The 23,875-nt window shown below is 37.9% G+C and overlaps 2 protein-coding genes across 34 annotated transcripts in view; one reads left to right on the top strand and one right to left on the bottom strand.

The window, feature by feature from the left end:
• Positions 1 to 23,063, top strand: part of LOC112533251 — a 46,538-nt gene extending 23,475 nt beyond the window's left edge. For 15 of the 27 annotated variants that reach the window (XR_006931264.1, XR_006931273.1, XR_006931272.1 and 12 more), the window contains 2 exons: positions 1,668 to 1,853; positions 2,775 to 17,287. The gene's annotated coding sequence lies outside the window, so the exon portion shown is untranslated. Of the gene's footprint in view, positions 1 to 1,667; positions 17,288 to 19,271 lie in introns of those variants that run through there. The other 12 variants (XR_006931277.1, XR_006931279.1, XR_006931263.1 and 9 more) reach the window with 11 other exon arrangements.
• The window catches only part of CDH13 (cadherin 13), a 432,936-nt gene that overhangs the window by 11,423 nt on the left and 397,638 nt on the right, over positions 1 to 23,875 (bottom strand). For 4 of the 7 annotated variants that reach the window (NM_001396286.1, XM_046899390.1, XM_040707017.2 and 1 more), the window contains 3 exons: positions 19,408 to 19,550; positions 8,502 to 8,735; positions 7,388 to 7,603 (listed from right to left, as the gene is read on the bottom strand). In NM_001396286.1, the coding sequence (NP_001383215.1) occupies positions 7,388 to 7,603; positions 8,502 to 8,735; positions 19,408 to 19,550 (593 nt within the window). Of the gene's footprint in view, positions 1 to 109; positions 7,604 to 8,501; positions 8,736 to 19,407; positions 19,551 to 23,875 lie in introns of those variants that run through there. The other 3 variants (XM_015292521.4, XM_040707016.2, NM_001001760.2) reach the window with 2 other exon arrangements.

The raw sequence follows: 23,875 nt of genomic DNA, 5'->3' as shown, positions 1-23,875 counted from the left end.
TCCATCCACCTTTCCCATTACACAGACTATGCTTCTTAAATTGCAGTTTAAACCTTATAAAAATTAAAAGCAGTTAAGTTTCATGGTGACCCTCTGTGAAGGAGTGAACTTTACCCAAGATGTATTCATCCTTTAATTTTCATTTAGCACAGTGAAGAAAGTTAACACAGCTGGAGTCTGGAGTTCAACTCAGGCATGCTCCATTTCTTTAGATTTCCTTTAATTACCTTCTCATCAGAAATATTACATTAATCTTTGCTTAATTAGAAGTCTGCATTACATCATGGACTTTATCGAAACCTCAGTAATGTTAAAGGGGTAATGGAAAAATGGTAGAAGAGATCAGGACCATGTTTCTGATGAGGCAGTTAATCAACATTCAGGTACTTCTTTCCTGACTTTAGCATCTATAAAAGGGCATTAATTACATACACAGTTTATTAATATAGCTTTCATGTAGAACTTAGAAAAACAGAAATGGTTTTCATGTACATCACTGGTTGATTTGACATAGGTAAATTTCAACACCGGTAGTGTCAGTGTTTGCACCGCATGCTGTTAAAGTATAATATACTGTACATTTCTGTAAAGTAATTATTAAGAAGTTACATTCACCTGTGGCCTCTTCTGAGGTCCAGCACAGTGACTGTATGCTGATGGAAGTGCCAAGTTCCAGTGGTCACTGGTTGTGACTTCCTGGAAATTGTCTTCTGAGAGAAAGACGGGGATCTTTTCATCCCAAATTTCATTGAATTAGAGAGGCTGAAAGCACTGTCCTCAGATAACCTACAATCTTACTCGAACAATTAAGAAATCCATTTTTCATATTAGGTGTGCTTGTGGTTAGAGCAAATTTGTTTACAGACCTTTTTACAAACTAAATGCGTTTATCCTGAAAACTTGCACTTGTAACATCAGACATCATAAGAGATGATTCCAAAATTCCTAATGATAGGAAAAACACTGTATGTATTAGTGCTGTGTTTGTGGAATGAATATCTTGTAATTCTGTTCAAAGCTCCGGTAGGCGCTTGTATATAAATGTCAGTATTGAACTTCAGGTATGTGCCATGCAATTAGCCAAAATGGGCAAGACTGGGAAAAACATGCCAGTCCCAACTAAACAGCTTGCACAAGGGAAAAGGTTGCTCAGGCAGAAGTCATTTTCAAATAGTAGTTGTTTGACATCAGCAGCTGATATTTCCAGGAGTGTCTCACATGCTACTAACTAATAATGAGACTATACTGGCAGATCAGGGACAGCACTGATTCTACACCAAAGCAGTCTTAGTCTTGTACCTTCTCACATGAGCCTTGCTCACTGCTGAATCCTTGTTTCTGCTTCTCCTTGTCATGTAGTCACACACACTATCTTTGCACTGGGTTGCCCTGATGACACACAAAATGTATGTGCATGTGTAGTACTAATACACATTTATCTATCTGAGAGAAAAGTTCATTAACTGAAAGGCTAGTTAGGTTTGCTTGGAAGTTCTAGAAGCCTGTATTGTGCAGCACAGAACTATGTTTATTTTACACAATTCCTATTTGTCATGGATATCATGCACCTTATTGGGGGTGGTGGTGAAGTAAATTCTGTGACAAAGCAGCTAAGACATTGTTGATGGGTTTTTTCTTTTCTTTTTTTAAATTGGTATGAATTTTAGCTGGATGCTTTGTCTGAACAATGTCACCTTTGCTTGACCAATAGCAAAGAAACTTCCTTTCTTTGCCAGTTCCTTGAAAACAAAGGAAGTAGAGAGGTGATTACCTGCAGTCTGGAAATACATTTTCTGATGCTCCAATCTGATAAATTTAGCTGAACAGTTGAAAATATGCAGCAAGTGAAATGAGTAAGTACAGTTTTGAAATAGTAATGTTGAACAAATCTGATTTTTCATGTGTATGCTGAAAATGAAATGCATAAAAAAATCTCCACCTAGGCAGCCTTTTAAGGCAACGTGTAACTGTTTAGGCAGTCAGATCTCAACATCCACAGCAGCACAGGTTAGTTCACTATCATTTTTTACGAAGTTAAACATGAACCTAAGTAGTCCAGACACGTTCAGATCTGCAGGTGTACCCTAATCCCAGCTTGAAATACTGAAAGAATCATCTAAAAGAAACTCTTATTAAGTAAGAATAATTATGAGTGGAAAATAGTATGCTTTGAAGCCATGGAAGAGAAGAAATGAAAGGAGAACTGTCAAATTTGGCTACACTGAAATTTACCAGGCTTTATTTCAAAAATTTTGAAGAGGAATTTGTAAGTTTGACAAGTGTGAATACTGACCAGTGATATACAGACTTCGTGAGTGTGGGTAAGATAGGGTTTTAAGATGTAGGTCTGAAATACTCCAGACATTAATGAGGAGCAAAAGCAGCACCATCTAACCTTTAGGCACAATCAGATCTTCAGTCTCATATACAAGTGAATAGTATGTGAGGTGTTGGGATGTGGAGAGGTAGGGAAATATCAAAGGAAGCAGATGATAGTTAAAAGAAATAAAAAAAACAACAGAAAGTGTAGCTGCCGTTGTAGACAGAGAAAAATATTTGAAGTGGGTATCTGTTCAGCTCTAGTTTTTAGTCATAGTCCACTCCAGAACAGTATTTAGCTGATGTTAAGAAGCTCTTCTGAAAAGAAACACAAACTATTATAATATATCAATGGTTACTACTGAGAAAATGAAAACATAAAATGTTCATTTGAATTCATGCCACTGAATGGTCTATCAAACTAATCTCTTTAAATGTTCATTTCATGTCTACAGAATGACCATCAGGATCAACATTACAGCTTTTAGTGAAGTAGCTGTATTTGCTGGTAATATTTTCCTGTTCTACATTCCAAACACACAGCTTCTAAAGTGTAGTGTTTTTTTTCCAAAGCTATACTTCTAGAACATGATTGAATGGTTTGAAATATGCATAAAACACCATTTCCCACCTAATTGACTCAGTAGAATTTAATCTCATTAAGTACATTTTAAATATGTTTATGTATAATTTGAAGGTATTTCTATTTGTCATATCTACATGAGTAGGTATATAAACATCCTCTCTCCAATTATATATGTACATATGGACTTCTGTGCCATTTCAAGCCCCATTAACTTCAGGTGGGCTCCCAAAGCCCAGTACACCTGCAGAGAAATTAGAAGACTGGGCACAGATGTCTGTGTTACAAGTGAGACTCCTATCAAGACAGACTATGCTCCCTTAACCCTCAAACCATCCTTCCCCTGCTCCATAACCCTGGAACTCACTGTCAGCATTAATTAGCTACTACTTTATGTACCCATGTGATATATGCAGTATGTGCAATGGAAATTATTTTCTTTTATTTTTTGGGAGAGAGGTGGAGGTCCTGCTCTGAAAGAATTAGTTGCGTTACATGATTGTTTAGAACTCGCCAAGTAACACATGGTATAGGCTGAAAAGTGAATCTGCAGGTAACCAAACTAGACTGATAATCAAAAGATCTGTGATCTTAGAAGTCTTTTCCATTTGAAACTTTGCTTTGTCTTAGTCTCATGCCATTCAAGAATGCATTGCTTCAGTCTTGAAACACTTGATGTTCCTGCATAAAATAACAAAGGATGTACAAGAGGTACCGATGGTGCTTCTATTACTTTGAAAAATGAACTAACTGAAAGAGAACACTGCAGTTCTAGCTGTACATTCAGAAAAATTCAACTCTGCTAAAATACCATTTAAATGTTTGTAATGACTGACTTAATACCACACCTGACTTTCAAGGAAGAAAAACCAAACATTTTGTCTGTAGACACTTCCGCTGTATTCTTCAAATCAGAAAAATACTATGGTAAGGAAGGACAAGCATTAAAAGAGGAAAAGTTAGGGCAATTAATAGTAAGTTAGTTAAATTCAGGAGTGTCTTTAAGGCATCTCTGCAATCACAGCACTGACATCTGTGCAAGTCTCCTGTTTTTCAGCACACCTGAGGCCTTTCACCCTCAATTTAGCAAATTAATTCCAATGCAGACTTGCAGCTCATCTAATTTCTTCATAGCAGTACTTCCCCCCCAGCCTCTCACCTTATTATGTTCAAGCTAACTTATACCTTTGTAGTCCATCGGTCTGATTACAAAAACCGAACAAAAACACTGCACATTAAAAACAACCAACCAACCAAACCAACAACTGAGACAGTACAGCAGCAGTAAGGAACAACATGGACAGTCTCAGACCCAGCACCAGACCTGCTCAAAAACATACCTTCTTTTTCTCCAACTCATCCTCCTCAACTAACTGATTTATGTAGTCCTTCTCTTTCACTAGGAAGAACAGATAGGGCTCACTGTGCTTTTTCCTCACTCTGAATTACTAAAATTCTAAATTGTATCATCTGCAACAAATTGGTGCCATCTTATCTGCAGCTGCAGCTAGGAAAAGCTGACAGAGGACAAGATGCTGTTACGCTAAGTCATGTTTGAAACACAGCGCCTGCAGTAATGACATGAGATTTAATATTCTTTCCAATATTTATTAGCATTAACTGTTATAACTTTGGACAGCCCTGTATCTGCCAGTAAGATGCCTTGCCAGCTTCAGTTCAGCAACTCCCAGAAATACTAAGTTAGTGTAAGTACACAATTTCAAAAGATGCTCCCCCCCCCCCCCCCCCAATCAACTCTGTAGCTGCCATCTTCTAATACTGCCAAACATCTTGTTATTCCAGAACAAAGCAATAACATACATTGCCCATATACTTCAGTATCCTGCATTTCTGATCTGGACTGAGAAGAGCTCCTAAGCTTTTCTTGTTTGAAGTATATCTACCTTTCCAAGGGCTTCTGGGCAACTCTGTAGTCTGTATCTCATTATCCTTCGGTATACTGAACACTGTAGGCGGCTACAGAATAGGTGGTACTTTTTGCATGCATTACAGTTTTAATCAGGCTCTTCAGTTCTGTGCTCAGTTACTTCAGAAATCTGCCACATATGTCTTCTTCTGTGACTTACAAAAAGAAGCACATATTCCAAGTGTAGATAATAACTGTACCATTTAAATGATAATACCAATATGTTTTGTATAGGGAGGAGATTTGTGCAGGGCACTTCCACCATGAACAGCTCTTTCATAGGGCTATCTATCCTCACGCCAGATGTCAAATACAAAAAGACATACTTTGGCATGAATAACAAAGTTCGTTTGACTGAAGGATTTACCTCCTAGGAACAAGAGCCTCATAAAAGATAAACACTGGGAGCAAACTGAGCCTCGTAAGGGCTTTTGCAAAAATTAAACCCATAACTTACCACTAGAAATAGGATATTTCATCTGTTCAATAAGCACTAGAGTTCTTTTTGTTTTTATGGCATCGTAATCTTTGATTACTCTGATAAATATTTGGACTAGACAAAACATTGTGATGGAACTAATCACAGCTATAAAAGAACTGTGTCTGAAAATGAATTTGAAATGCAGTGATATCAGCACATTTTATAGAAGTTCAAATACAGACCCACATTATTTAAACTGGCTCCTGACACCATTCTTTCGTGTCTCCATGTAGTCGTCTATACCTGAGAAAAATAATTACTATTGCTTGCTGTCTTTGCACAAGCATGAAAAGATGACTGTACCAGACATGGAGTACCAGCCTCTCTGTATAACTGGATGAACCCAGAACACACAACTATATAGTGCAAAAATTACAACTTTAAGGTTGTGAAAAGGCTCAGTGCACTAGGAAACAGTGCACACATGTCAAGACAATTAAGTGCTACTTATTCTTTTACAGTAGGAGGGGGAGTCCCTCCATCAGTCTGAGCACCGTGCACCATTCAGATTGTAGGGGCCAACATTCTGCCCACAGTTCAGCTGGAGAAGATCTGTAGTCAAAAAGAGCAGCTCAAGAAGCATTATACAAAACCTGGAACTGCTTTTTAATTGCTCAGTATAACTGAGGGCTAAAAAACAGCAACATGAATACTTCCAAAAGCAAAATGCTTTTCTCTACCTTATAGTTTGAGCAGATGCAATAATGTAACTAAAGTTCAAGTACAAATCACAGCCAGGAATGTTAGCCCAGTGATGTAAGTCATGTTTAGTACTGCAACAGCAACATTTATGAAGAGGTAATGAGAATGTATTTGAAGCAGTGGGCTGCATCTTTATATCACTGATGCAATGCTGTCATGTACTGTCACATATTTCTAACATATTACTTCTAACAGCTGAAGTCTGCATTTGTTTCTAGTTGACTAAACCCAGAATAACTGAACCAAAGCCAGATGTTGCTGATTAGAACAAAGAATGGGAATTTTCACTTAGCATTTATATAGTCCTTTTCATCTTCAGAGAGCATCATGAACATGAGCTAGTTCTCTCACAATAACCTTCATGCTAACCTTCTGGGATAAAAGTAATATACTATAGGTTAAAAGAACACCTGAGAAGATATGTAATCAAGCACGTACAAAGCCTCAGATGTCTAAACTGTCTTGGCCTCTGTCTAACGGTAGACTGTACTTCATCAAGAATATAAGGGCTTTCACCATGGCTTGGGAGTTAATTCACCATACAATGCATTTTACTAACATGATGTGATGGTAATAGTCCTTGAATAATACATCTTCTACCATAGCTATAGGATACAGCAATTCTTTTTCAGCAGTTAAGGAACTCAAAATAAAAGTGCATTAAAAACTTGCTGGAAACTGTTACAAAGCAACGCAGGGATACATCTAGGTTGGATGTTACAAGTCTGTAGTTTCAATTCCTACTCTTCAGTCATTTGGGGCTTTTTTTTTTTTTTAAACTCCTAATTCAGATTAGGAATTTCATAAGACTTTTAGAAAGCTTTCTCTAAAGCAGCAGAAGCTTCCTTTATGCATCAGTTCTCTCTCCCTCAACACAGACCTGCTATTCTGGTTATCAGTTTGAGTGTCTCTAAACCCAGAATCTTCAGTAAGTTCCTTATGTTCCAATTGCTCGCGCACTTTACGGACAAATAGATTGAAGCAGACAGTACTCATTTTCATGGTGACCCAGAACAGTTATTGTTACAAGAACACCTTTTAATCTTCAGTTTCTGCTTTTGAATTGAATTCAAGTGGGGAGAGATGAAAGAAAGCATCTCAGAAATCTGTTACTACAGCTGGTACTTCTTAGTTTATCATATGCTAGCTTTAATTCTCTTTGATTCTTCCTAGAATTATTGCTTCTATTTCTTAATTTGACAACCCGGCATTTGTTGCTATTTTTTGACTGTGAAAAATCCCTCCCCTCCTACTTCTGTATAGCATCTACCGCAGGGAAAAAATAAAGTTAACTTCTCTCTTGGTAAGGTTTCTTATAGTGCAAAAGCAAGCAGATAAATAACATTCATTGCTTACACTTAAGGAAAAGACTTACAAAATAAACTGAAGAGTGAAAGAAGGATAAGAGTCATGCTGATATGAAGGGCATCACTTGCACTGCAGTCCATTCTGGATTTCTTGCAGGAACACACTTGTAATTTCAGTTCTGTGTTGTTAGTCAGAGGTGGTTTTCCAGAATCTGTCACTGAGATTGGGATGTTGTAATTGGCCTTTTTCAGGTTTTGAAGCAGGACAACCTGGGCATGAGTATCTGCAAAGGATAAGGAGGTGAGGAACAGCCAAACAGTGGTCATTTAGATAGGAAGAAACAGTTGTAAACAATACCAGACATGCCACAGTTACTCATGGAGATGAAGAGGAAAATGAGTGTACTCTAAGGAAAGATTAGGGAATTGAATTGCATGGGAAGTAAGAACAGGCAGCTACAGAAATTCTTTCAGGGGTTTAGAACTCACTGCAAATATATTCCAAGCCCCATCAAAAGAAGGACTTTCAAGAGTCCCTTTTGTTTAAATACATTATTTAGTCTGCAGATTATTGGCAGAAATTACTGTGGAAACAAATATACTAATGAAATGCTAAGGCATGTCATGCCCAAAGCAACATGAGAGGGAAGAATTTATCTATTTGCCAAAGGAAAAATCCCTTCTTGGAAGGAAGCACAGGGGAAGCTGTTTAATTGCTTCCCCAGTTTGACTGAAAAGGTAGTGAAGGTAAGTAATACACCTCCAGATCCACAGATCTGCTGCCCAGGTGAGCATGCTCTTTTAGGAGGTTTAAAAGAGTATTGGCTGGATAATTGCAGAACAGGAAAATAGCAAAGGAAATGACTCCACACTGTCCACGATATCCTTGAGGCAGGTACAGATGTCACATCCATCTTTACTTCCTTCTAAGCAGAATATGAAATGAAATGCTAAAAGATTAGGGAGCAGCCTCACTGAAAGGAACCTGGGGGTCCTGGTGGACAAGAAGCTCAACGTAAGTAGTGTGCTATTGCAACAGTGGAAGCAAAGTGCATCCTCAGCTGCATCTGTAGCATCTGTGCATTCCTGCTATTGAATTCTGCTGTAACAGACAACCCCAGTGTGAGTACAGTGGGATGCAGAGGCAGGAGGAATAAACGCATGAAAAATAGAAGTACTTACTGTTAAGCTTGTTGATTCTCCATAACTTTTCTGGACCAGATTGCTTACTCAGTTCAAATTTAAATGGATCTGTGTTGGGATGGAGGTCTTTGTCTGATGCTCCTAGTACCACTACTCTGAGATCTTTAGCATCATCACAGACTTTTGCCAGTGTTGGGTAAAGGGAGGGGACATTGTCATTGACGTCCTCCAAGGTGATGTGTAAAGTTCCTGTACCTGTAGCAGGAGGGTTACCTATATGAAGAACAAACAAGAGTTTATTAAATCATCCTTCCATAAACATTTATCGTATCTGTACCTGCATGGATGCCGAGGAAGACAATTTTTATACATCTTTCTTCTGTTACATGAGAATTATTGCTTTTAAAAGAGCTTTTAAAAGAGTTACTGTTGTAAAATGTTGCTATATTTTCAAAATGCAGTCTGTCTGTTTCTCCACAGTATGGACAATTATTCTAAGAAGAGTATTTTGAAGTCAGAATGAGATTAGGATATGAATAGATATCTGGAACAATCTGTTCATAAATGCATACTGAGAGAATCATAGTGGGAAATATCCCCTGCATAGACAGTGTGGTATTAAAAGAACTAAAGATGAGACAAACAGGTGGAAAAATGACAGCAGAGCAGAGTCAATTTGTATAGTGGAACTCATAAGTAGAACAGGAGCAGATTGTTCCTCAGTAACCCTTACCTAGGCCCCCATTTAATTACATTAGCAGAAGTAAAACCTATCAGCATGCAACTCTAGAAAAGGTGATATTTTATTTACCCTGAGCCACCCAGCTGTGTTAGTGGGGGAGTTTCAAGCTTTCTCAAATCATCTGCCAGTCTGTCTCAGCCATGACCTGTAGGAACCAGCTTCAGAGGTGAGGCTGCTCTTTACTCACCATGATACACTACAGGAATGCATGCTGAGGCCATGACTGGCAAACCAGCTGTGGCACTGGCAGCATTTGCAAAGAGGACAGCTGCCCACTGGGAGCCAGACTGATGCTAGCACCTCATTTCAGGGAGGTCAGAGAGGATCTGACAAGTAGTAATAGCTTTCAGCCACTACAGGTGTGTGCCATGGCTGAGCCAGTAACTACTGCTTTCACTCTAAAGCTCAGTATCATATTACAGATCATTTTGTCAGATCTCAATTTTTTCTAAATGCACATTTCTTCCTGCATTGCTTACCATATCTAATAATTTCCTATTTGAAATGCTGCTCTTACTGAAGGGTCATTTTAGGATGCTCATTTTACTAGCTTAGAACACACCATCTATGATCTCTGCACTTCCCACAGCTGTAAACCCTCAGCAGGTAGAAAGAATTGAAGAGGTTGTACTTAACCTGTAAAGCACCAGTGCAGTGTGTCATGGTAGTCTGACGTTTAGCACTTCTGCGTGCAACCCAATGAACTACAGAATTACTCTTGCACTGAGAGTGCATCCTAAGGGAGAAGTAAATACCTCGTGGTCTGGATCTGATAAACGACTAACTGTAACAGAATGCAATTAGTCCTTTCAATAACAAATTATACTAATGGTGACACTTCATCTGTTTCATGCACACATAAATGCATAACAAAGGCAGAATTTTCATAGTTCTTCAGCTTTCCCTCTCACTCATCTCTCACTTTGTCATCAGAAGGGTTAGGGTTGAGTTCTTTTTAATGAAAAAGAAATTATTTTTCACTTTTTATTGGACTAATTGAATTTGCAGAAAGGCTCCAATACATTTTTTGTTCTTGATATATTATTAAGTAAAGTCATACAGCAGAATGGATGAAAAGACATTCGAGTATTTGAAATATGATCATAAAAGCCAGCCTTTCATGCACTTAATTAAACTGCTGTCTTTAATTTTGAATGCATTATTTCCACACTGGACTGATAATGTCGTATGCACTGCCCTTCTTATCTTCCTCTGAAGTCAGTAATATTAAAATCTGCCTTTTGAAATTAAGAAGCCAACAGCATTATGAATGTACTGTTATTTTGTCAAATGCAGATATGACTGCATTTTCTCTGCCACATTAATGTTTCCCTATCTTCATATGGCTCATGGGCCAGTCAACTATTCCGCACAAATAGGGAGGAAGGAAATTGCTTCTGTCCATTTCAATGACTTATTCTCTGGCTGCTTTATTTCTAATGATTTAAACAAAATCTTTTGGTGATTTATGAAGGCTTCCAAAAGAAAAATAAGCAAATGTCAAGGTCGTAAGCTGACGCTTGTTAACACACGTCATAAAAAATGCAACAAAAAAAAGGAATCAAGGAAATATGGTCACAGTACGTCCACTGGGAATATATGACTTTTACAAATGTGACAGTATTACGCTTTTGAAATAAGAAACACTCCAAAATCCCATGATCTCCAGACAGCTCTAGTTTTGAAATGAAAGATTTCTTTACTGTATTTTAATCCTGAAATAGAGCTAATTCTCATTGTAAAACTTTGCAGCTGAAAAGAGAATTAATGCTTAAACCAAGACATAAAGGGCTCGGTCCAGTACCCCTTGGGAGTATCTTTTCAGAAGAGCTTGGTTCCCATTTTGTCACTGAACTGGTCATTCCTGATGAAAATAAATACTTGGAACTTTTAGGTCATATGGAACAGAAAATTTCAAACTCCTGCTGTGCATTCCACAAGTGGAATAGCTGTGGATGGACTACAGCATACATATGAGATGTCATTGCATTACTCATTACTCACATGTAAAAGCTGCTAAAATGGACTGAAGGACAACTAATTTCACACTGAAAGTCAGCACTTGCCATTGAATCCTGATTTTAATAATCTAGGTCAAAAATGAGATCCCTAATGAGTAAACTTCAGATGGTGATGTAAGAGCTTCCAAGTTTGTTAAGGTCTGTGGGACTGAAAGTTTCATTGGTAACACTAAAAATGTACAAATTCATCTTAGATTGTGACACAAGTGGAAATTTGTGTTACACTTATCTGAATTGCATCAGGGATGTTAACATCTTCACCTCCTAGCATTAGACCACATAAAAATCTGATAGCAGTCTTCGGTTAGGCAGTAGCTGGTGATGTTGTAAGATGCAACAAGGAAAAAATAGACTAACATAAAAGTAGTTCTATTTCAAGAGTTAGAGACCAGCATAGGATATGATAGGATCTATTGTCTGTGACCTAGAATCTGTAATGCAAAAGACTGTTACCAGAAGATGTGGATGTTAAACTGGATTTCAGTAATACCAGCATAAATCACCATATTGCTACCTTTATTAAAAAAAAAAAAAACTATCAAAAGAAATGCTACACTTCTATAATTCTGTGTACTTGTATTATAACGAAGAGCTGTACAGAATCATATTATTAGTAATGTCCTAAATTATAAGCACTCTGAAGAACAACCTGGCCAAGAAGTTTGAAAACTGATCTTCAGTTTTGCTCCAGAAAGTTCCCACAGGAACAACGATGGCATTTAGACATCTAACTACTCAAATGAGACTGCAAATCAGGCAGGCAGATTCCTAAAAGATACCAATTATGGACAATGATGACCATGGATTAAGATGACATTTCTCTTAAGTATCAAGATTTGCATAAAATGGCATGTCTAACAAGCAGTTGTGGTTGAAGGGCTGATGATGCATTTAATCTGAGCATAACATTTTTATGGACATGCAGAGCCATTTCAAGTTCCCCTTCTTAGTTTCTAAACAGAAATGTGATGCTGAGCATAGGTTTCTAATACAGCCAAGCTGTGCTTCATGAAATTAAAACGAGTATTCATACTGATTTGAAACTGAATTAAGAAATTCTTTATCAGTGTACCTTTCAATACCAACTACTTGCATGTATTTTAAGCGAGAGCAGAAATACAGAGTCTGCTAACACCACAAAAAGGTGAGACTTTCTTTACTATGCTAGATACACCTGAAACCAAATACTATTAAAAGTGAGAGTCAAGGACTTCATTTTGGGGTTATCCAAAGGAAAACTCAGGAAAGAGACTGCAGGTTGCCTGCAGAGCATCCTATTTTATGGCCCTGTGTAGACACCTGTGTTTCTACCACATCTTCCTACAGTTAGTGTCATAAAAGATTGCATACTGCATTAATGAAGTCCACAGTCATGTTTAAATGTCTCACCACACTTTACGGAGACGTATCTGTGAGATCATTCAAATGGTTAGTGAAGATGCTAAGAACTATGTAGCATCAAATAATTGACTTGAAAGTTGGCTCAAAATGGTGACTTTCCTTGGACCATTTTGACGTCATACAGTTGTTTCACTTGATGCTAAGGAAGGTTCAGGGAATATACCGCTGCCTCAGCACCTGGGCCATGCCAGACTGCTGCTACTGCTGGACACGCAGTAGATAAATGTGGGCATCCATCTACACTAAGTTGCCAGTATGTGCTCCCAGAAACTACTGATAAATATTGCTCTAAATTGGCTGATGATTCTCAAGATGGAAAGCGCTGTTTACATGCATCAGAAAGAAGAAAAAAAAGTCATGAAGACTTAGTCTTTCTCTTGCACCTTTCCTTTTCCAGTTTTTCTCTTTTGACACCAAACTGGACTTGATCTAAACGAGAACAAGTTGCACAAGGAAGAAGGAAGTATTAAAAAAAAAACCACTTTTCCACATGCACTGTGAAACTTAGCTTTGACTAAATTAGATGAAAGTCAATTTACTTGTAAATAACATGATTTGTTTAGTGGCACAGCGAAGGAACACAGGATTGGTAATTAACTAACAAGAAAAGCCCCAGACACAGACCTGAAAACACGAAGATATGTGACTGCTGTGTTCACTACAGTTTAGGAAGTTCACCCAATGGCATGAAAAGTTAGAGATGTGAAATATTCTGTATTTAAAACACTAATGTTTTGTATCTTGGTCATTGCCACAAAGGAATATTTAAGTGTAAGTGCCTTTGCAGTACAATTTATACTTAAAAATATTTAGGAAAAGAGAATTTAATTTCAATTATTATACTTAAAAAGATTAAATTTCCAAAGAAAATGCAACCAATTTAAGGAATCCATCAGCTACACAGATTTAAGCCACAGTACTGCTAGAAGCTAGAACAGCTTTTAGAAGGAATGGAGCATGAACTGTCACTTTTCATGTGCTCATTATGAATGGTAAGAAAACTTCTGCACTCAATTCCTCTTATTAAATTAAGCTCCCAGCACCATCAAATTAATACATGTTATCTATGTCCTTCTATGCCATGATGCAAAAATTACAAGGCCATTTAATTCCTCGAGCAAGCAGTTTGTCCTCTGTCAGACACGAAGGGTATCACTGCCATATAGATTTCTTCTCAGACTGACAGTGGAAATTCATTTGCTCTCAATTTTACTAGAATATTTATGGTCTACCATTTAGCAGCGGTTTCTACTCCAGTTGTGCTATCATTTGTGTAACCCACAAAGCTCCATTCCAGCTTCTTTAGCCTGCTGAGACTTTTCTCTGGGCTAACAGTTGCACAGATACAGACTGAGGAGGTGGAATGAACTGTTTGATCAATTACAGTAGGAACAATTTTTCTTCATGTTTGAGCCTAAAAACAGCCTTTGAGAAGCCTTTGAGTTCTCTAATTTCTGGCACAATTCCATGCCCCATCATGAATAAAGCCTTTTCACTTTCAACTTTCATAAACCATGTCTGAATCGTGATCATATGAAGGTCATTGTGAATATTTGCAATGGTATCTACAGATTCCCTTCATTTTACTCCTGTGTAACTAACTGTAAAATGTCAGACTTCCTAAGATCTCCACTTGGATGTAGATTTATTTATTTATTTTACCAATTTCTTTACTTTCAGTTTCACATTTGCCTAAAGGAGAAGCGCCTTTCTTCAATTTAATGGAGCAAGAGAGGAGGAGAACAAAGAATGAAAGGAGTATTTCAGAAATTCCCAAAGCCAGGCTGTGCAGGATGCAGTCAGGCTGTGTTTCAGGCTCTCTCTTTAAGTGATCACACTACAAATATAGGCTGTGGGAAATAATGCTTCATGATCTCTAATGATACTGCCATGAAAATCTAAACTGAAATTTCAGAGTCTCCTCCCTCCTGTTTCTTTTCTACCTTCATACGCTGCTCTTCTCATCAGACAATGTGTGCATGTGAGGTGATTTGGCAGCTGGTGCTCTCACTGCAGGCATAAATCCCATTCAGCTCTGTTACATTCTGTGTTCCAGCTGAACTCCATTAACAGTTCAAGAAAAGTAAAAGGAACCAATAGAGTGGGAAAATATTGGGATTTGGGTGTGGTGCTCAGAGTCTGACATATTTGAAGTCTGCCCTTATAAATACCACATACTGACATTTTCTATGAAGGAGGTCCCAAATTTCCCATGAAGTTGAAATTCCCCGTTTTAAAAACACTCACTGACATATCAATTTTTTTTCCCCAGAATGTATAAAATAGTTTCCAAAAGTTGCAATGCTTCATTCATGCACTCAGATAATATATGCAGATCCTATTTTTGAGTAATTACATTTCAAAAGAGCACAGCTCTTTCAGCATATCAAACTGCTACTGACATATGCCATCCGTCTTAAATACTGTTTTCAGCATTCTGATTTCTTTTTCTAATCACGAGGCTGTGATGACAAATTAAAACAATATTTTGTGTGCAATTCATATTTTGCTGAAATTTAAAATGGCAAGAAAAGGATAAGTATTCCATTTATTTTTCTCTTCTCAATTAATACAGCAATTAAGATAAGGGGTATAAAACTGGCTTAATTAGGTTGCTATGGCAACTAATTGCCTGATTTCTTCAAAAATAGCATGTTTTAGGTGGAATCAATCTGTGGTAATTTAATTATGTACATCATGAAGCAAGACGACAGGTTAGGTACATGTAAGGAAGAATTCTATTTGCAAATGGTGACACATCTCTTTGTCACTCAGTTATTTCCTAGCTGTTGTCTGTTTCTGTTCATTACACATGGTACAGAATGACAGTTTTTCCTGCTAATGATTAGGAGTATCAAGAACTGCACAATGAATGTTGGAGAGTATTTCAGCTGGTCCTTGGAAACAAGGAAAAAAGTGAAAAGTAGATCCTGACTGACCTCCTTCTCATTTTCCCTTCAACGTGCAATAGGGAAATTGAAGCAATACGACTCAGCCACCTCATTTATACACACACAACTGGCTACAGCATGAAGCAAAATCCTTGCACTGGCCAGAGCAATTTGGGGATGGTGATGACAACAAGGAGAGCAAAACACTTTCGGATAAAGGCAGTTTTCACTCATGGACTATGGCTGTAAGAAATGGTGCTTACTGTGATTCAAGTTGTATCAGTTGTGAGCCCTTAACTGAGTATCTTTAATGTACAGAACAGATAACATGTTTTTAATGACATGTACCCTCTTCTACGTTTAACGTAGCATAAGTACTTCGATTCCCAATTTTTATCCCTGGTGATGAGGATAGCAGGGGAGAAGCTGACTCACTGGCAGTGCACCAGAGTTTGTGTCTCAGTGGGAGAGCACTGCTGCCTGGCTTTGTGCAGGCTGTATCCTGCCACGATGTCACGGGAACACTGGAGTTGTTATCAGTATTTAAATGAGTCAGTAAGACTGCAAATTGGCATTCCCACATTTCTCACCAGCAGTACCTGACCTGCACAGGTGGTTTTCATGTATCAAGCAAACAAAAGTAACCAAAAAGTTTTTCTTCTAAAGACCTGGAAAATTTATATAATTGGAACAGCAAAGGGGGCATTGTGCTCCTCTGCAGTAATACTGTTCATGAACTTCAGAGAAAACTGTTTGGATCTATATTACTATTCCTTCTTCTCTCTTAAAGAAAAGGGAGAAATAGAAGTTTGCCATATTTTCCAGATATTTTTAAGTTTTAAACATTTTCTCTTCCTTTTTTTTTTTTTTCCTCTCTAAATTGTGACTCATACTCTCAGAATACAGGTGAAAAAGGACAATTCCAAGAGTCTTTCTAATAAAGGCTGTCATGCTAAAAACATACGGGCATTAAGCTTTATGAGTCATCTCAAATGTTCCAGAACATAATAGGATTTGCACAACACAGTTACACAACAGATCACCTGTCTGATTTGCTGTGTGTGATGCAAGCAGGTATCTCAAACTCAAGTGATCTATTGCCTATGTGTGGTTTATACAGATACTCTCAATAATTGTACTTTATACTTCTGATATTGTTTTTAGTGATTAGAATGATGAATAAAGGAAATAAAAATTCCATTTTTGAAAATAAAATAAATATAAAGGAAATAAGATGTCAATTGTTGGCACTTTTCTTAATCCTGAGAACCCCTGATTGGGTTGAATGAAACCAAGTTTGCATAAACCTGACTTCGTCCCGTTATGAGCTCATTCTCAGATTAAACGCAGTTCATGACACTTCAATGCGTTAACTCTGCTTCATGATATTTCCTACCATTATTTAATTTCTTCTTTAATAGACCAGAGGCTCTGTGTCCACACAAGTCTTTAATAAAGAGTTTTCAAATTCTAAAGACACTACCTTGACCTTTACTGAAATCAAAAATACAGAGCAAATTAGGATATTCAATCCAAAAAGTTCTTTTTACCATGAAATTTCCCCTCAATAAAAGGTCAAACTTTATTATCTATAAAATTAATACTGTGTCCATCAAGTGTGCTCTCTTGTTTAAAGTATTTTGGGAATGTATAGGGACTGTTTAGAGCAGATGTAACATAGTTCATACTTAGCTACATTTCTCTTCAGTTAATTGGGTAACAGTATCAAGTTCAAAAAGAATATAATAAATGACTGCATTATTTTCTGCACTGGAGTGACTCCATTTTCTAATAATTCTCTCATGATTACTGTCCTATACATAAAGAAGGCTTTTGTGATTTACTGAAAAAAAAAAAAAGATAGACATGTGATGGATTTATATAAAGAACCACCAGCCATGAAGCTCCTGGTTGTACTTCTGGCTGAAATCCCAAACTTTTTACTAAACAGAAGAACGCCGTGCCACTTGTCCCCTGCCCTGAAGGGTAATAACCAGCAGTCAGTGCCTGGCGTATCCAGCAACAGCTTCTCCACTGATATCAGTGGAAAGGGAAGAAAAAAGTACCACCAGGAGTTTTGCCTTCAGCTGCCTCTACAGCTGAAATAAGATACCAATGTGTGCTCATTTTAAAAACAGGCAGTGATAGAATATGATGGATAATAGAATCCCTTCTGTAGTTAATATATTCTATATGCTGTGAATACTAGCAGAAAATAATTTGTCCTTTTAATGTTGGACTGAGGTCCTTTTGCAAAGACTAATGTCCAAATTTTTATTTCAATTTAGAACCTTGCCACATTATAAATACCGGGAAAAATCAGCACACAGCTCACAGACACACAGCACAGTAAACATCGTGTTTGAATGACCATTATTGGCACCTTAGCATGCCAGTACTAAATGCACACATGTGGTTTCTAATTACTTCATTAAATAAGTCAATAATGTTGGAGTAGATTAGCCTCTGTGCTAACAGGACTACCAAATTAGAAATAAACACAACAGCTGCTAGAATTAGATGCTGACTCAGTATGTCAGCTGAACACGATTCCTTTGTGTCCAACCCACGTTACCACGTCCTCTCTGCTCTGCTGTGTAGTGCACCTTTTACACACCTCTTCCTCCTCTTGTTTTTCCAGCATAGATAAAGTTCTGGGAATGAAGCGGGTTCACTGAGCAGTAAGGCTCAGGCTCCTGCTTTAGAATAGCTGAGTAATGAGTGTTACTGCGCTGACAGTAAGATAAACATCTACCCAGAAGGAAGGAAAATCCATCTTCATACAGACTGATTCCCACAGTAGGAAGTATTCAGCATTTTAGAGCTGAGCGTTCCACCTCTGCTCTGAGGTTATTTGACTCCACCTTTAAAACACATGAAACTTTGTTCTTTTGATAATCCCTCAGTAATATTAGCCTGGAATGTTACTTTCATCCTAAGGTGATATTTCCCGGTGTACCCCATTTTAAGACATGTTTAAAACTTCTTTATTTGATAGCAAGTTAAAAACAGAAATAAGTTTAGTGCTACATTTTGCTATGGAAATTTCCCTAGAAAATATACGCTTATGAATGATAAGGAAGTCGCCACATCAGCAGGATTTTTATCTCCTATATTTAAGGAGATGTTCTTTTTTTCCCCTTTTTCCCCGTCAGGCCCTGCAAACATTCCCTGAGTCACATGGTTACTAAAATATAGAATCACTCTCCTAAAAAGAACATTTTGCAATTCATCACCAGAACTAAACCAGCTGCAGCTGTGAGAAAACGTTTCCATATTAGCTGTTATGGACAAATCTGTTATTTATTTTGTGCCGTTAGCTCTGAAGATTGGCAGAAATGTTCAGGATTTGCTCTTTTCTTTATGCTACAAAAGTCACTTACTGAATTTTCACTAGATATTTTAATTCTGATTATATTTGACAGAAGGAACTTTAATCCTCATAATATTTAAAAAGCATTGCATTTTAACAAGGGTTTTCACTTACGTTTTTATTGCCACTGTCACTGCATTGAATAGAATAGAATCCAGCATATCAGGGACAAGTTGTTATTGGAATTAAGGTGCCTTAGGCTTACTAACTGCTCAAATATTATGAAGAAATTAACTCTGATAAAGACAATTTATTGCTTTTCAAGAATATTCACGTACCATTTGCATCTCTTATTGAGATCTCAGCATAGGAATAAATATTTGAGATGTAACCTTAAATGAAAGTTGTTCTGAATTTGATGTTTTTGCTTTGTTATTGCAGTGATCTCTTGTACCTTCAGATGGCCAGCTAACAAAGTGCTTAATCATATGCATGCATACCTTTCTGAAGAGGAGCCTTCAAACAGAAGAACAAGTAGTTACATATTTAGTGAATATAATCCATAATGGTTACTCACCACTGTCTATTGCCAGGAAGAGAGCAGTGTATTTGTTATCCTGAACATGAGGAGATTCCCGATCCAGGACAGCAGTGGTGGCAACGGTACCATTGGTGGGATTAATCTCTAGCCAGCTTGCTGGATCCTTGTAAACTGAATACCTAAGTAAAAAGAAAATAATCATTAACAATTGGTATGCTTAGAAATAAAACAATTACGTTACTACAAAAGAAGGTCTTCTCAATCATAGGCTTCTCTAGGATGAATCTCTTATGGCTTAAAAAAAAAAAAAAACAACAACAACATAAATTTGGTGCCTTCCTTTTGAGATAGAGCATTATCATTAGATTCATTTGGCAAAGAAACACAGATTTGAGCCAATATCTTTGGATACAGAAACCCCAGAGCTTCACAGAGAAATCAATATCTAAAACATTATATAGGATCTGCTTCCTACTAACAGTCTTACAAGTGTTATACAGCTAAAGTATCTGAACGCTTTCCGCCGGCCTCTGCAGCAGCAGTGGTATTTACTGACTTCATAAATCCTCTCACATTCTTCTCCTACACTCAAAATTCTGCTTGGACTAGGATTTATTTACTTTTATTGCTTTTCCAAGTATTTGTCATTTTTTTTCCCCTCGCAATTAATTATTTAGGATGGTTCTGGAGATGCAATAAACTGTGAGGTGTGATATCAAAAAGAGAGTTTTGATTCATTAGGTCTGACTTGGGAGCTAGTTGTATGCAGACACTCAGTTTGCATGCATTTGTTCTGCAGTTTTTGATCCATAGCTTTTTGCTTCTAATAATTTGATATAGATGTTGTAGCAATTGGACAGATCAATACAATAGGAAAAGCATTACAACAACAGTGTGATGACAGAAAAACCAGCACAATAGAAAGGTACTATAAAGGAAGGGAAGAAGATTGCTCACCCATATCAGAAGATTTCAGGTTAACAGGGAAAAACTCCACCAAGGAGTGAATCTCCAGAAAGAGATCCTTCCCCAATGGGGGTCAGCCCTGTCTAAGAGTGGTGCAGCCAGGATCCACCCCTTCCAGTCACACTGCTGAATTGCCTTCACCTGTGCTCCCAGGGCCGACCGGGTCTTTTCAGTGGTTCAGGCTGTGACTCAGCAGTTCCTATACAAATGTTCAGGATTCCTCATTCGTGAGCTAGGCAGCACAGGTGCACTTACTTATGCCTGAGAAACAGGATAGAAGCATCTTTTCTCAGGCCACGTATCAGGTATCCATTATGACTGGGTTAGATGAACGCAGAGAAACACCTGAATTTCACTGTAGAACACACAGAGATCCAGAATCCTTATGGATTTGCCATGTGGCTCACAGGACCATTTAAATAAACTGCTCTATAGTTTGACTTTATACTCCAAAGATCAATAGGATAATCTCATTTCAAAAGAACGAGGTGCTAATAGACACTGGCTGTGTGAATGCTGTTCTTTCCTAAGACTCTCAAACACACGGCTTGCTTATGTTCCAACAGAAGTCACTGAATGTTTCTAAACCATTGGTTTCCTTCCCCAGGAGCAGAAACTCTCCCTTAGGCAATACATGGATGAGAAGCAAAGACAACTGCTAACATGAAGTGAGACATTCCATCAACACATGTCCTTCACCTAACCATTTGAACACTAATCAATAGCTGAGCTTTATTCCTGTAAAAACAAGTTGCTAGAACGGTAGCAACACAGATCCTTATTTCATTTCACTTTTTTTTATTGCCGTTTTTATAACTTTGCAACAAAGATACACACAAACATATGAAACCAGGGCAACCCAAACAATTCACACTCCATTGTAAAACTGCAAATTCTCAATTAACCCTGAAACAATTTAAGAAGAATCAACACTTTTAGAGTAATGAGAATTTAAAATGGATTGTATTATCTTCCCTGATTGCTCTACAAAGCACTGATGGCTGTGCAAATAAAAAACTGAATTGTATAACCTGTGATTTGGCACAGGATATTGTAAAAGTAGTACTCTGTCTTTCCCACATTTTTTACTTATTGTGACTATACTGCAGTACAGCTCAGATAATCGTCCTGTGAGGGTTTTTTTGTTTTGTTTTGTTTTTTGAGGACTCTGCTAGCAAAAGATTTAGAATAAACTCATTAAGAAAAGCACTATAAAAAATAGAAACACAGAATACAGAACTTCACTTTTTGTGTTGGACTCTAGTGGGATCTGCTGATACATGGCAGTCTTGAAAATCAGACCATGTTTAGGTGGCTAAACATGAACTTATGTGCCTGCTTGCACCCAATCTGTTCTGAAAATCATAAGCATGTTGATATATCTGTATGGATGTATACAAGCCTGTGTTCTCTGGAATGCCAACTACTGCTTATTTTAGACTTATTCCATGTTGCACTGGTGAAATCTAGTGCTACCTTGTGGAGTTTCTTTGTTTTCTTATGTTTAATTTAAACCATGTCAACAGGTCACAGTCTGAGGTTTATATGAACACCTGAGCATGGGCGAGTGGGCATAGCCTGTATGGTTGTTATCTGCTTATGCAAGGTTCATGCCCTGGCACTATCTGTAAGGCAAGTATTGCAAAAGAAGCAGAAGAAACAATTCCCTGGAAATCATCCTTTGGAAAGTATATACCTTAGCTATAGAATTATGAACAGATGCAGAGAGGCTATAGATGCAGAAGGGAATACAAATCAATCTATGCCCTTTGACTATTTGATGCAGAACTACAATAAAATAGCAAATATATGGAAATAATTTTAAATGCATAAATGTCATCTTTCCCTTCTTGTAATGCAGGTAAATAATTCAGAGGATGCCTCCTGGGGTGGCTAGCAGACGTGCTTGGTGGCTGTGGCTGGCAGCTTGATTAGCACAGAAGATTATTACACAGAATAGAGGTAATAATATAGACATGGAAATCTTATCAGAACCACAGCCTTGCACTAGCCACAACAACAGTTTCACAGCCAACAGTCAAATAGCCCAGGGGGTCAAAGGAGAGCAGCCAGGCATCTAGGCGCAGAGTCAGATGCTGCTCTTGGCAAGGACTGCCAGAGCTTGGTAGTTGCCAGAATTTTCCCATGTGGAGTCAAGGGGTCTTGGCTCTTATGCTATAGCAGAAAGAGAAGCAAGGCAAAATGAGGCATTTTGAACATATTGAGTATCACCACAACAGGAAAGAATGGTGCCAAATCTGTACTGAATGACCCATCTGTGCCAGCTTGCTTTGTGGCATTGACAGGAGTAAAGGTGAGCAAGCTGGACAGGCTGGGAAGGGTGGCAGTTCTTCAGCCTTGTACATCTGGGCACTGCTCATCTCACCTTGTACAGAGATTGTGTGACCAACAGGATGCAGCAGAAGTGGGTATTGGCCCAATGAAGTATCTGACTTTGCAGCTAGAATCTGAACTGCAGGCTACAGGCAGCAAGATGACACAGTGGCTAACTAGTGGGCAAGGCATAAGATGGTCATGTAGAAAGGGTTTTGAAAGGAGTGTGAGTTCATCTCGCCCTCTTCCACTGCTCAGGGACTAGCTGGACATTGGTCAGTGGGTGGTGAGCAATTGCTTCCACATCACTTGTTATATACACTAATATATGTGAATATATGACTATTTTCCTTTTTTTTTCCTATCTTAATAAATAGTTCTATCTCAACCTACCAGTCCTACTTTGTTGGGTTTTTTTTCCTAATTTTCTTCTATCCCAGTGGGAAGGGAGCAAGTGAGTGGATGACTATGTGGCGTTCAGCCACCTGTTGGGTTAAACCACAACACCAAGTCATAGTTTTAAAGTGGTAAGGATGTATTTCTGCCTTGAGAAGCTTTTAAAAGGATAACATTACTAAATGACCGCTAAAGGACTGAGAACATAAGGCAACGATGGACACTGAAAGTACTGACATAGGCAGAATAGAAAAGAGTAATTTGAATAGCTTTCTTAACATGCAGGAAAATCATTACTGCCATTTTCAAATTGTACACTTGCTTAACTCCTTTTTTTTAACCACATTTAAAATAGAGATAAAACCAGATGATTCAAAATTCATTCTCTCTTCTATGTGCATGTGTCAGTGTGAGCGTGTGTATGCTTACTGGTCCTGGGTGAAACTGCAAGTGTCAAAATATTGATAGCAACCATTTTCATAGCATTTCAATCTGTTCAGTCTGACTGGAAGGAGTCAGTATCAGAAATGTAACAAAGCTTATTCATACATTCATATTCACAGCTTTTATGGATTCTGGCCCTACTGACATAAGGAAAATATATCAGGGTTGAATACACCCAACATTTCCCCTAAGAAGTATAAACACACATTTCTATGTTGAATGGAAGGCATTCACATTATTCACATTTCTCAATCTGTAGCATTTCACCTACAATTAGATGGCATGTTGAAGTTATCATATCCTGTTTTGCTCCTGCTGGGACTGCAGCATATAATGGCAGTCTCTGAACTTCTTCCATGAGCTC

Source organism: Gallus gallus, chromosome 11, assembly GCF_016699485.2.
Source record: "Gallus gallus isolate bGalGal1 chromosome 11, bGalGal1.mat.broiler.GRCg7b, whole genome shotgun sequence".
In the NCBI taxonomy this organism is placed as follows: Eukaryota; Metazoa; Chordata; class Aves; order Galliformes; family Phasianidae; genus Gallus; species Gallus gallus.
This window is presented reverse-complemented; position numbering and strand designations above follow the sequence as displayed.